This window comes from Oncorhynchus mykiss, chromosome 9 (genome assembly GCF_013265735.2).
Source record: "Oncorhynchus mykiss isolate Arlee chromosome 9, USDA_OmykA_1.1, whole genome shotgun sequence".
Lineage (NCBI taxonomy): Eukaryota > Metazoa > Chordata > Actinopteri > Salmoniformes > Salmonidae > Oncorhynchus > Oncorhynchus mykiss.
This window is the reverse complement of record NC_048573.1, coordinates 6,223,545-6,237,149: the sequence shown is the minus strand read 5'-3', so window position 1 is coordinate 6,237,149 and position 13,605 is coordinate 6,223,545. Positions and strand designations below refer to the sequence as shown.

At 41.6% G+C, this 13,605-nt stretch overlaps 1 protein-coding gene across 1 annotated transcript in view; it reads right to left on the bottom strand.

Moving 5' to 3' along the window:
• mark2b (MAP/microtubule affinity-regulating kinase 2b) overlaps positions 1-13,605 on the bottom strand; it is a 71,899-nt gene that overhangs the window by 28,130 nt on the left and 30,164 nt on the right. The window contains exons 12-13 of the mRNA XM_036989237.1: positions 2,565-2,683; positions 1,073-1,211 (exon numbers count right to left, since the gene is read on the bottom strand). Of these exons, the coding sequence (XP_036845132.1) occupies positions 1,073-1,211; positions 2,565-2,683 (258 nt within the window). The remainder of the gene's footprint in view (positions 1-1,072; positions 1,212-2,564; positions 2,684-13,605) is intronic.

Genomic DNA, 13,605 nt, shown 5'->3' with positions numbered 1-13,605 from the left:
GTAGGTAGTTGACAGGAGAGAGACACTCACTGGGTAGGTAGAGGACAGGAGAGAGACACTCACTGGGTAGGTAGAGGACAGGAGAGGGACTCACTGGGTAGGTAGAGGACAGGAGAGAGACACTCACTGGGTAGGTAGAGGACAGGAGAGAGACACTCACTGGGTAGGTAGAGGACAGGAGAGAGACAGGGTAGGTAGAGGACAGGAGAGGGACTCACTGGGTAGGTAGAGGACAGGAGAGAGACACTCACTGGGTAGGTAGAGGACAGGAGAGAGACACTCACTGGGTAGGTAGAGGACAGGAGAGGGACTCACTGGGTAGGTAGAGGACAGGAGAGGGACTCACTGGGTAGGTAGAGGACAGGAGAGACTCACAGGGTAGGTAGAGGACAGGAGAGACTCACAGGGTAGGTAGAGGACAGGAGAGGGACTCACTGGGTAGGTAGAAGACAAGAGGGACTCACAGGGTAGGTAGAGGACAGGAGAGGGACTCACAGGGTAGGTAGAGGACAGGAGAGGGACTCACAGGGTAGGTAGAGGACAGGAGAGGGACTCACAGGGTAGGTGGAGGACAGGAGAGGAGATGTCATTCAGAATTAAAGACCTGATGATAACCACCTATCTGTGTGTATGCCATGTGTCCAGTCAGTCAATCAGTCTGTCCAGTCAGTCAGTCAATCAGTCAGTCAGTCCAGTCAGTCAGTCTGTCTGGTCAGTCTGTCTGGTCAGTCAGTCTGGTTAGTCAGTCAGGTCAGTCTGATCAGTCAGGTCAGTCAGTCTGATCAGTCAGGTCAGTCAGTCTGGTCAGTCAGGTCAGTCAGTCTGGTCAGTCAGGTCAGTCAGTCTGGTCAGTCAGGTCAGTCAGTCTGGTCAGTCAGGTCAGTCAGTCAGGTCAGTCAGTCTGGTCAGTCAGTCTGGTCAGTCAGTCAAAACCCTCCATTATCTTTACCCACCTAACCCCAGACTACCTCCCTCCCCTTCTCTCCACTCCTCTCTCACTCACCAACCCCATTTTCTCCATTTCATCTCAACCTTGTCCTCCGCTCCACCTCCCTCCTCCACCTTGTCTCACCTGCGTACGAATTTGGAGGTGAACTTGGAGAAGATACCGGTGGCCCCAGGTCTTCTGGTCTGGCTGTTGCCGTGGCTGAGGGAGGGGGAGACTGGCGCCCCCGGAGAACCCTGCTGGTCTCTGGCACCTCTCTGCTGTCCTGTGAGAGGCAGGGAGGGAGGGAGGGAAGTTAGAAAAGTGGCTGAGGGAGGGGGAGCCCCGCAGTAAGGATAACCCTGCTGGTCTCTGGCACCTCTCTGCTGACCGTTCCAGTTAGAGGCCCCTCTCTGCTGACCGTCCCAGTTAGAGGCCCCTCTCTGCTGACCGTCCCAGTTAGATGACCGTCCCAGTTAGAGGCACCTCTCTGCTGACCGTCCCAATTAGAGGCCCCTCTCTGCTGACCGTCCCAGTTAGATGACCGTCCCAGTTAGAGGCCCCTCTCTGCTGACCGTCCCAGTTAGAGGCACCTCTCTGCTGACCATCCCAGTTAGAGGCCCCTCTCTGCTGACCGTCCCAATTAGATGACCGTCCCAGTTAGAGGCACCTCTCTGCTGACCGTCCCAGTTAGAGGCCCCTCTCTGCTGACCGTCCCAGTTAGAGGCCCCTCTCTGCTGACCGTCCCAGTTAGAGGCCTCTCTCTGCTGACCGTCCCAGTTAGATAACCGTCCCAGTTAGAGGCCCCTCTCTGCTGACCGTCCCAGTTAGAGGCCTCTCTCTGCTGACCGTCCCAGTTAGATGACCGTCCCAGTTAGAGGCCCCTCTCTGCTGACCGTCCCAGTTAGAGGCCCCTCTCTGCTGACCGTCCCAGTTAGAGGCCCCTCTCTGCTGACCGTCCCAGTTAGAGGTCCCTCTCTGCTGACCGTCCCAGTTAGATGACCGTCCCAGTTAGAGGCCCCTCTCTGCTGACTGTCCCAGTTAGATGACCGTCCCAGTTAGAGGCCCCTCTCTGCTGACCGTCCCAGTTAGAGGTCCCTCTCTGCTGACCGTCCCAGTTAGAGGTCCCTCTCTGCTGACCGTCCCAGTTAGAGATAGAAACATTTAAACTGACAGCGCCACCAGCAGCACAGCAGATGAGTGTGATGCAAGACGACACTGACAGAGAACCACAGAGAACCAGAGAACCACAGAGAACCAGAGTACCAGAAAACTACAGAGTACCAGAGAAGCACAGAGTACCACAGAGAACCACAGAGTACCAGAGAACCAGAGAGTACCAGAGTACCAGAGAACCACAGAGTACCAGAGAACCACACAGTACCAGAGTACCAGAGTACCACAGAGTACCAGAGAACCAGAGTACCACAGAGTACCAGAGAGAACCACAGAGTACCAGAGTACCAGAGTACCACAGAGTACCAGAGAACCACAGTGTACCAGAGTACCAGAGAACCAGAGTACCAGAGTACCAGAGAACCAGAGAACCAGAGAACCACAGGTGTGCTTCAGTAGCTTCAACCTGATCGCCGCGGAGCTGGAACAGCGTGTGGGGAAGTATAATAACATGTAATATTACCTGCGTGGAAGGTGCTGCGGATGGCCACCCCCCGGGAGAAGTTGGTCCGGTCCGTCACCGCGGAGCTGCTGATGTTGTGGGCTGAGGGGGACGCGCCAGGTGGTCTCTGGTGGGGAGTGCTGTTAGGAGACGGAGAGAGGTGAAGACGGAGAGGAGGAGATGGAGGGGTGGATTAGAGTAGTGGACTTGTATATAAACATTTGGATCGCAGACACACACACACACACACACACATACAACCATGGCTACATAATAGAATGTAGAATAATGGGGCAGCAGGTAGCCTTGTGGTTAGAGCGTTGTGCCAGTAACCGAAAGGTTGCATGAATCAAATCCCCGATCTGACAAGGTAGAAATCTGTCGTTCTGTCCCTGAACAAGGCAGTTAACCCACTGTTCCTAGACCAGTTAATCCACTGCTCCTAGACCAGTTAACCCACTGTTCCTAGACCAGTTAACCCACTGTTCCTAGACCAGTTAACCCACTGTTCCTAGACCAGTTAACCCACTGCTCCTAGACCAGTTAACAAACTGTTCCTAGACCAGTTAACACACTGTTCCTAGACCAGTTAATCCACTGTTCCTAGACCAGTTAACCCACTGTTCCTAGACCAGTTAACCCACTGTTCCTAGACCAGTTAATCCACTGCTCCTAGACCAGTTAACACACTGTTCCTAGACCAGTTAACACACTGTTCCTAGACCAGTTAATCCACTGTTCCTAGACCAGTTAACCCACTGTTCCTAGACCAGTTAACCCACTGCTCCTAGACCAGTTAACACACTGTTCCTAGACCAGTTAACACACTGTTCCTAGACCAGTTAACCCACTGTTCCTAGACCAGTTAACCCACTGTTCCTAGACCAGTTAACCCACTGTTCCTAGACCAGTTAACCCACTGTTCCTAGACCAGTTAACCCACTGTTCCTAGACCAGTTAACCCACTGTTCCTAGACCAGTTAACACTGTTCCTAGACCAGTTAATCCACTGCTCCTAGACCAGTTAACCCACTGTTCCTAGACCAGTTAACCCACTGCTCCTAGACCAGTTAACCCACTGTTCCTAGACCAGTTAACCCACTGTTCCTAGACCAGTTAACCCACTGCTCCTAGACCAGTTAACCCACTGTTCCTAGACCAGTTAACCCACTGCTCCTAGACCAGTTAACCCACTGTTCCTAGACCAGTTAACCCACTGTTCCTAGGCCAGTTAACCCACTGTTCCTAGACCAGTTAACCCACTGTTCCTAGACCAGTTAATCCACTGTTCCTAGACCAGTTAATCCACTGCTCCTAGACCAGTTAACCCACTGCTCCTAGACCCATCATTGTAAATAGGGATTTGTTCTTAACCGACTTGCCTCGTTAAATTAAAAATAATAATGGCTGCTACCCTCCAACGTTGGTCAGAGCCAAGTCCTTCACACCCGTGGTGCCAAATCTATTACTATGATGGAGGGGTAGTCTGGAACGGGATAAATAGGTCTCTGTCCCAGCTGTACACAGGTCTCTGTCCCTGTGTACAGCTGGCCTGTCCATTTGTCTCTCTGTGAGTCCTGTGTACAGCTGGCCTGTCCATTTGTCTGTCTCTCTGTGAGTCCTGTGTACAGCTGGCCTGTCCATTTGTCTGTCTCTCTGTGAGTCCTGTGTACAGCTGGCCTGTCCATTTGTCTGTCTCTCTGTGAGTCCTGTGTACAGCTGGCCTGTCCATTTGGCTGTCTCTCTGTGAGTCCTGTGTACAGCTGGCCTGTCCATTTGTCTGTCTCTCTGTGAGTCCTGTGTACAGCTGGCCTGTCCATTTGTCTGTCTCTCTGTGAGTCCTGTGTACAGCTGGCCTGTCCATTTGTCTGTCTCTCTGTGAGTCCTGTGTACAGCTGGCCTGTCCATTTGTCTGTCTCTCTGTGAGTCCTGTGTACAGCTGGCCTGTCCATTTGGCTGTCTCTCTGTGAGTCCTGTGTACAGCTGGCCTGTCCATTTGTCTGTCTCTCTGTGAGTCCTGTGTACAGCTGGCCTGTCCATTTGTCTGTCTCTCTGTGTACAGCTGGCCTCTGCAGACCTATAGCTAAACCCTCTCTGGACACTGGTGTATAATCCACACACACACACACACACGCACACGCACACGCACACACACACACACAGTAAACCTGGGCTGTGTTCAGCAGGTACAAAACGATACAAACATTAAAACTAAACAATAAGAACAACTAATTGAGTCTTATTTTTATTATTTTATCAACAGTTTTCTTCTGTCTTCGGGATGAATCCCGGTTCCTGTTGCGTCAAGCTGATGGCAGTAAGGATTTGACATAAGAAGCATGACCCATCCTGCCTGGTGAGAACAGTACAGGCTGCTGGCGGTGGTGTAGTTCCTGCAATTCTACACGTTTTGAAATGAGAGAGAAAACTTTACTGTGTTAAAGCCCAGTGCAAAAAAAGTGACGTTTCTGTAGGTAGACGTTTTCTACCGCCACGGTCGGATAATGAAGTTATATCTACCACGGTCACACAGGCCTACTGCCACGGTCGAATAATGAAGATATATCTACCACAGTCATACAGGCCTACCGCCACGGTCGGATAATGAAGTTATATCTACCACAGTCACACAGGCCTACTGCCACGGTCGAATAATGAAGATATATCTACCACAGTCATACAGGCCTACCGCCACGGTCGGATAATGAAGTTATATCTACCACAGTCACAGGACTACCGCCACGGTCGGATAATGAAGTTATATCTACCACAGTCACACAGGCCTACCGCCACGGTCGGATAATGAAGTTATATCTACCACAGTCACACAGGCCTACCGCCACGGTCTAATAATGAAGTTATATCTACCACAGTCACAGGCCTACCGCCACGGTCTAATAATGAAGTTATATCTACCACAGTCATACAGGCCTACTGCCACGGTCGGATAATGAAGTTATATCTACCACAGTCACAGGCCTACCGCCACGGTCTAATAATGAAGTTATATCTACCACAGTCACAGGCCTACCGCCACGGTCTAATAATGAAGTTATATCTACCACAGTCACACAGGCCTACCGCCACGGTCTAATAATGAAGTTATATCTATCACAGTCACACAGGCCTACCGCCACGGTCTAATAATGAAGTTATATCTACCACAGTCACAGGCCTACCGCCACGGTCTAATAATGAAGTTATATCTACCACAGTCATACAGGCCTACCGCCACGGTCTAATAATGAAGTTATATCTATCACAGTCACACAGGCCTACCGCCACGGTCGGATAATGAAGTTATATCTACCACAGTCACACAGGCCTACCGCCACGGTCTAATAATGAAGTTATATCTACCACAGTCACAGGCCTACCGCCACGGTCTAATAATGAAGTTATATCTACCACAGTCATACAGGCCTACCGCCACGGTCGGATAATGAAGTTATATCTACCACAGTCATACAGGCCTACCGCCACGGTCTAATAATGAAGTTATATCTACCACGGTCACAGGACTACCGCCACGGTCGGATAATGAAGTTATATCTACCACAGTCATACAGGCCTACCGCCACGGTCTAATAATGAAGTTATATCTACCACAGTCATACAGGCCTACCGCCACGGTCGGATAATGAAGTTATATCTACCACAGTCACACAGGCCTACCGCCACGGTCGGATAATGAAGTTATATCTACCACAGTCACAGGCCTACCGCCACGGTCGGATAATGAAGTTATATCTACCACAGTCACACAGGCCTACCGCCACGGTCTAATAATGAAGTTATATCTACCACAGTCACAGGCCTACCGCCACGGTCTAATAATGAAGTTATATCTACCACAGTCATACAGGCCTACCGCCACGGTCGGATAATGAAGTTATATCTACCACAGTCACAGGCCTACCGCCACGGTCTAATAATGAAGTTATATCTACCACAGTCACAAGCCTACCGCCACGGTCTAATAATGAAGTTATATATACCACAGTCACAGGCCTACCGCCACGGTCAAATAATGAAGTTATATCTACCACAGTCACAGGACTACCGCCACAGTCTAATAATGAAGTTATATCTACCACGGTAATATATTCCTACCGCTACGGTCGGATAATGAAGTTATATCTACCACAGTCACAGGACTACCGCCACAGTCTAATAATGAAGTTATATCTACCACGGTAATATATTCCTACCGCCACGGTCTAATAATGAAGTTATATCTACCACAGTAATATAGGCCTACCGCTACGGTCGGATAATGAAGTTATATCTACCACGGTAATATATTCCTACCGCCACAGTCTAATAATGAAGTTATATCTACCACGGTAATATATTCCTACCGCCACAGTCTAATAATGAAGTTATATCTACCACGGTAATATATTCCTACCGCTACGGTCGGATAATGAAGTTATATCTACCACAGTCACACAGGCCTACCGCCACGGTCTAATAATGAAGTTATATCTACCACGGTAATATAGTTGGATAATGAAGTTTGTTTGTCTAAGGGGACACTACGGCTTTTTAAAATGCCAACAAGACACAAAAACCTTTTCCGTTGACAGTTTTGAAGCGCCACTGAACGGGTCCTTTACTTGGCATCTATATGAATGGTGCTTCTGAAGCGGGACTGACGTCCACCTCTAGGCATTACGGCTCGTAAGGGAATACCCCCCTGATTTGGACAAAAACAAATGGCGGTATATTGGCATTGGACAAACCATATACACGATGGTCAATACCACCCAATTTGGCGTTGATTCATGCAAAGTATATTGCAAATGCCATATGGCAATTGCCAATTGTAACACTTCAAAATTCCAATAGGGGGCGTGTGCGTTCCACCGGGGCATTTCATATTGCAAATGGCACCCAAGTCAACATCCCAAAGCCAAATTTTGAAAAATGACATTTTTTAAAAAAAACTTAAAAACCCTTAAAAAAGTGCTTTCTGGACCTTTTTTCGAAATTCTTTCGAGTTTTTTGTCAATTACACATGGGTAAGTACTGTATGAGTATACTTTTGTCATCATATATATATATTTTTTAAGTACATGCGCATAAGGCATATGTTTTGTCCATTTGCAATATGATTTCATAGGAAGTCAAAAGTCAAAAGTCAAAAATGTCAAAATTTGGTAAAAAACTTCACACATCCTTAAAAAAGTGCTTTCTGGACCTTTTTTCAAAATTCTTTCGATTTTTGTGTCAATTACACATGTATAAGAACTTTATCAACATACTTTAGTCATACTTTATTATCATATATATATATATATTTTTACTTGTGCATAAGGCATATGTTTTCTCCATTTGGAATATGATTTCATAGGAAGTCAAAAGTCAAAAATGTCAAAATGTCAAAATTTGGTAAAAAACTTCATACATCCTTAAAAAAGTGCTTTCTTGACCTTTTTTCAAAATTCTTTCGATTTTTGTGTCAATAACACATGTATAAGAACTTTATCAACATACTTTAGTCATGCTTTATTATCATATTTTTTTTACTTGTGCATAAGGCATATGTTTTCTCCATTTGCAATATGATGTCATAGGAAGTCAAAAGTCTAAGTCAAAAGTAAATATTTTCCTCCGTGCAACTGATGATCTAAAATGTGCAACATATTTTTTTTGATTTTTTTTGTTTATGTTTCCTTACTTTTTCAAAGTCACTGTGCATTTGCAATATGTTTTAATGGGCAGATACCATCACGAATTTGTCATGCTCAAAATTCAAACTTTACTTTGCTCAAACTATACCTTGGTCAACTTGTATTACATATTTCTTTTTGTTTTACTTGTGCATAAGGCATATGTTTTCTCCATTTGCAATATGATGTCATAGGAAGTCAAAAGTCAAAGTCAAAAGTAAATATTTTCCTCCGTGCACCTGGTGATCTGAAATGTGCACCTGGTGACCTGAAATGTGCACCTGGTGATCTAAAATATGCAACTGGTAACCCAAAAAAAAAATTTTGGGATGTTTTTTTGTTTATGTTTCCTTACTTTTTCAAAGTCACTGTGCATTTGCAATATGTTTTAATGGGCAGGTACCATCACGAATTTGTCATGCTCAAAATTCAAACTTTACTTTGCTCAAACTATACCTTGGTCAACTTGTATTACATATTTCTTTTTGTTTTACTTGTGCATAAGGCATATGTTTTCTCCATTTGCAATATGATGTCATAGGAAGTCAAAAGTCAAAGTCAAAAGTAAATATTTTCCTCCGTGCACCTGGTGATCTGAAATGTGCACCTGGTGACCTGAAATGTGCACCTGGTGATCTAAAATATGCAACTGGTAACCCAAAAAAAAAATTTTGGGATGTTTTTTTGTTTATGTTTCCTTACTTTTTCAAAGTCACTGTGCATTTGCAATATGTTTTAATGGGCAGGTACCATCACGAATTTGTCATGCTCAAAATTCAAGCTTGTGATCTAAAATATGCAGCTGGTTACCCAACATTTTTTGGGATGTTTTTTTGTTTATGTTTCCTTACTTTTTCAAAGTCACTGTGCATTTGCAATATGTTTTAATGGGCAGGTACCATCACGAATTTGTTTATCGAATTTGTTTATGTTTCCTTACTTTTTCAAAGTCACTGTGCATTTGCAATATGTTTCAATGGGCAGGTACCATCACGAATTTGTCATGCTCAAAATTTTTTAGATGTATTTTTTTTTGTTTCCTTACTTTTTCAAAGTCACTGTGCATTTGGAATATGTTTTAATGGGCAGGTACCATCACGAATTTGTTTATCGAATTTGTTTATGTTTCCTTACTTTTTCAAAGTCACTGTGCATTTGCAATATGTTTCAATGGGCAGGTACCATCACGAATTTGTCATGCTCAAAATTCAAGCTTGTGATCTAAAATATGCAGCTGGTTACCCAACATTTTTTGGGATGTTTTTTTGTTTATGTTTCCTTACTTTTTCAAAGTCACTGTGCATTTGCAATATGTTTTAATGGGCAGGTACCATCACGAATTTGTTCATCGAATTTGTTTATGTTTCCTTACTTTTTCAAAGTCACTGTGCATTTGCAATATGTTTCAATGGGCAGGTACCATCACGAATTTGTCATGCTCAAAAAATTTTAGATGTATTTTTTTTTGTTTCTTACTTTTTCAAAGTCACTGTGCATTTGGAATATGTTTTAATGGGCAGGTACCATCACGAATTTGTTTATCGAATTTGTTTATGTTTCCTTACTTTTTCAAAGTCACTGTGCATTTGCAATATGTTTCAATGGGCAGGTACCATCACGAATTTCTCATGCTCAAAAAATTTTAGATGTATTTTTTTTTGTTTCTTACTTTTTCAAAGTCACTGTGCATTTGGAATATGTTTTAATGGGCAGGTACCATCACGAATTTGTTCATCGAATTTGTTTATGTTTCCTTACTTTTTCAAAGTCACTGTGCATTTGCAATATGTTTCAATGGGCAGGTACCATCACGAATTTGTCATGCTCAAAAAATTTTAGATGTATTTTTTTTTGTTTCTTACTTTTTCAAAGTCACTGTGCATTTGGAATATGTTTTAATGGGCAGGTACCATCACGAATTTGTTTATCGAATTTGTTTATGTTTCCTTACTTTTTCAAAGTCACTGTGCATTTGCAATATGTTTCAATGGGCAGGTACCATCACGAATTTGTCATGCTCAAAAAATTTTAGATGTATTTTTTTTTGTTTCTTACTTTTTCAAAGTCACTGTGCATTTGGAATATGTTTTAATGGGCAGGTACCATCACGAATTTGTTCATCGAATTTGTTTATGTTTCCTTACTTTTTCAAAGTCACTGTGCATTTGCAATATGTTTCAATGGGCAGGTACCATCACGAATTTGTCATGCTCAAAAAATTTTAGATGTATTTTTTTTTGTTTCTTACTTTTTCAAAGTCACTGTGCATTTGGAATATGTTTTAATGGGCAGGTACCATCACGAATTTGTTTATCGAATTTGTTTATGTTTCCTTACTTTTTCAAAGTCACTGTGCATTTGCAATATGTTTCAATGGGCAGGTACCATCACGAATTTGTCATGCTCAAAAAATTTTAGATGTATTTTTTTTTGTTTCTTACTTTTTCAAAGTCACTGTGCATTTGGAATATGTTTTAATGGGCAGGTACCATCACGAATTTGTTTATCGAATTTGTTTATGTTTCCTTACTTTTTCAAAGTCACTGTGCATTTGCAATATGTTTCAATGGGCAGGTACCATCACGAATTTGTCATGCTCAAAAAATTTTAGATGTATTTTTTTTTGTTTCTTACTTTTTCAAAGTCACTGTGCATTTGGAATATGTTTTAATGGGCAGGTACCATCACGAATTTGTTTATCGAATTTGTTTATGTTTCCTTACTTTTTCAAAGTCACTGTGCATTTGCAATATGTTTCAATGGGCAGGTACCATCACGAATTTGTCATGCTCAAAAAATTTTAGATGTATTTTTTTTTGTTTCTTACTTTTTCAAAGTCACTGTGCATTTGGAATATGTTTTAATGGGCAGGTACCATCACGAATTTGTTTATCGAATTTGTTTATGTTTCCTTACTTTTTCAAAGTCACTGTGCATTTGCAATATGTTTCAATGGGCAGGTACCATCACGAATTTGTCATGCTCAAAAAATTTTAGATGTATTTTTTTTTGTTTCTTACTTTTTCAAAGTCACTGTGCATTTGGAATATGTTTTAATGGGCAGGTACCATCACGAATTTGTTTATCGAATTTGTTTATGTTTCCTTACTTTTTCAAAGTCACTGTGCATTTGCAATATGTTTCAATGGGCAGGTACCATCACGAATTTGTCATGCTCAAAAAATTTTAGATGTATTTTTTTTTGTTTCTTACTTTTTCAAAGTCACTGTGCATTTGGAATATGTTTTAATGGGCAGGTACCATCACGAATTTGTTTATCGAATTTGTTTATGTTTCCTTACTTTTTCAAAGTCACTGTGCATTTGGAATATGTTTTAATGGGCAGGTACCATCACGAATTTGTTTATCGAATTTGTTTATGTTTCCTTACTTTTTCAAAGTCACTGTGCATTTGCAATATGTTTCAATGGGCAGGTACCATCACGAATTTGTCATGCTCAAAAAATTTTAGATGTATTTTTTTTGGTTTCTTACTTTTTCAAAGTCACTGTGCATTTGGAATATGTTTTAATGGGCAGGTACCATCACGAATTTGTTTATCGAATTTGTTTATGTTTCCTTACTTTTTCAAAGTCACTGTGCATTTGCAATATGTTTCAATGGGCAGGTACCATCACGAATTTGTCATGCTCAAAAAATTTTAGATGTATTTTTTTTGGTTTCTTACTTTTTCAAAGTCACTGTGCATTTGGAATATGTTTTAATGGGCAGGTACCATCACGAATTTGTTTATCGAATTTGTTTATGTTTCCTTACTTTTTCAAAGTCACTGTGCATTTGGAATATGTTTTAATGGGCAGGTACCATCACGAATTTGTTTATCGAATTTGTTTATGTTTCCTTACTTTTTCAAAGTCACTGTGCATTTGCAATATGTTTCAATGGGCAGGTACCATCACGAATTTGTCATGCTCAAAAAATTTTAGATGTATTTTTTTTGGTTTCTTACTTTTTCAAAGTCACTGTGCATTTGGAATATGTTTTAATGGGCAGGTACCATCACGAATTTGTTTATCGAATTTGTTTATGTTTCCTTACTTTTTCAAAGTCACTGTGCATTTGCAATATGTTTCAATGGGCAGGTACCATCACGAATTTGTCATGCTCAAAAAATTTTAGATGTATTTTTTTTTGTTTCTTACTTTTTCAAAGTCACTGTGCATTTGGAATATGTTTTAATGGGCAGGTACCATCACGAATTTGTTTATCGAATTTGTTTATGTTTCCTTACTTTTTCAAAGTCACTGTGCATTTGCAATATGTTTCAATGGGCAGGTACCATCACGAATTTGTCATGCTCAAAAAATTTTAGATGTATTTTTTTTTGTTTCTTACTTTTTCAAAGTCACTGTGCATTTGGAATATGTTTTAATGGGCAGGTACCATCACGAATTTGTTTATCGAATTTGTTTATGTTTCCTTACTTTTTCAAAGTCACTGTGCATTTGCAATATGTTTCAATGGGCAGGTACCATCACGAATTTGTCATGCTCAAAAAATTTTAGATGTATTTTTTTTTGTTTCTTACTTTTTCAAAGTCACTGTGCATTTGGAATATGTTTTAATGGGCAGGTACCATCACGAATTTGTTTATCGAATTTGTTTATGTTTCCTTACTTTTTCAAAGTCACTGTGCATTTGCAATATGTTTCAATGGGCAGGTACCATCACGAATTTGTCATGCTCAAAAAATTTTAGATGTATTTTTTTTTGTTTCTTACTTTTTCAAAGTCACTGTGCATTTGGAATATGTTTTAATGGGCAGGTACCATCACGAATTTGTTTATCGAATTTGTTTATGTTTCCTTACTTTTTCAAAGTCACTGTGCATTTGGAATATGTTTTAATGGGCAGGTACCATCACGAATTTGTTTATCGAATTTGTTTATGTTTCCTTACTTTTTCAAAGTCACTGTGCATTTGCAATATGTTTCAATGGGCAGGTACCATCACGAATTTGTCATGCTCAAAAAATTTTAGATGTATTTTTTTTGGTTTCTTACTTTTTCAAAGTCACTGTGCATTTGGAATATGTTTTAATGGGCAGGTACCATCACGAATTTGTTTATCGAATTTGTTTATGTTTCCTTACTTTTTCAAAGTCACTGTGCATTTGCAATATGTTTCAATGGGCAGGTACCATCACGAATTTGTCATGCTCAAAAAATTTTAGATGTATTTTTTTTGGTTTCTTACTTTTTCAAAGTCACTGTGCATTTGGAATATGTTTTAATGGGCAGGTACCATCACGAATTTGTTTATCGAATTTGTTTATGTTTCCTTACTTTTTCAAAGTCACTGTGCATTTGGAATATGTTTTAATGGGCAGGTACCATCACGAATTTGTTTATCGAATTTGTTTATGT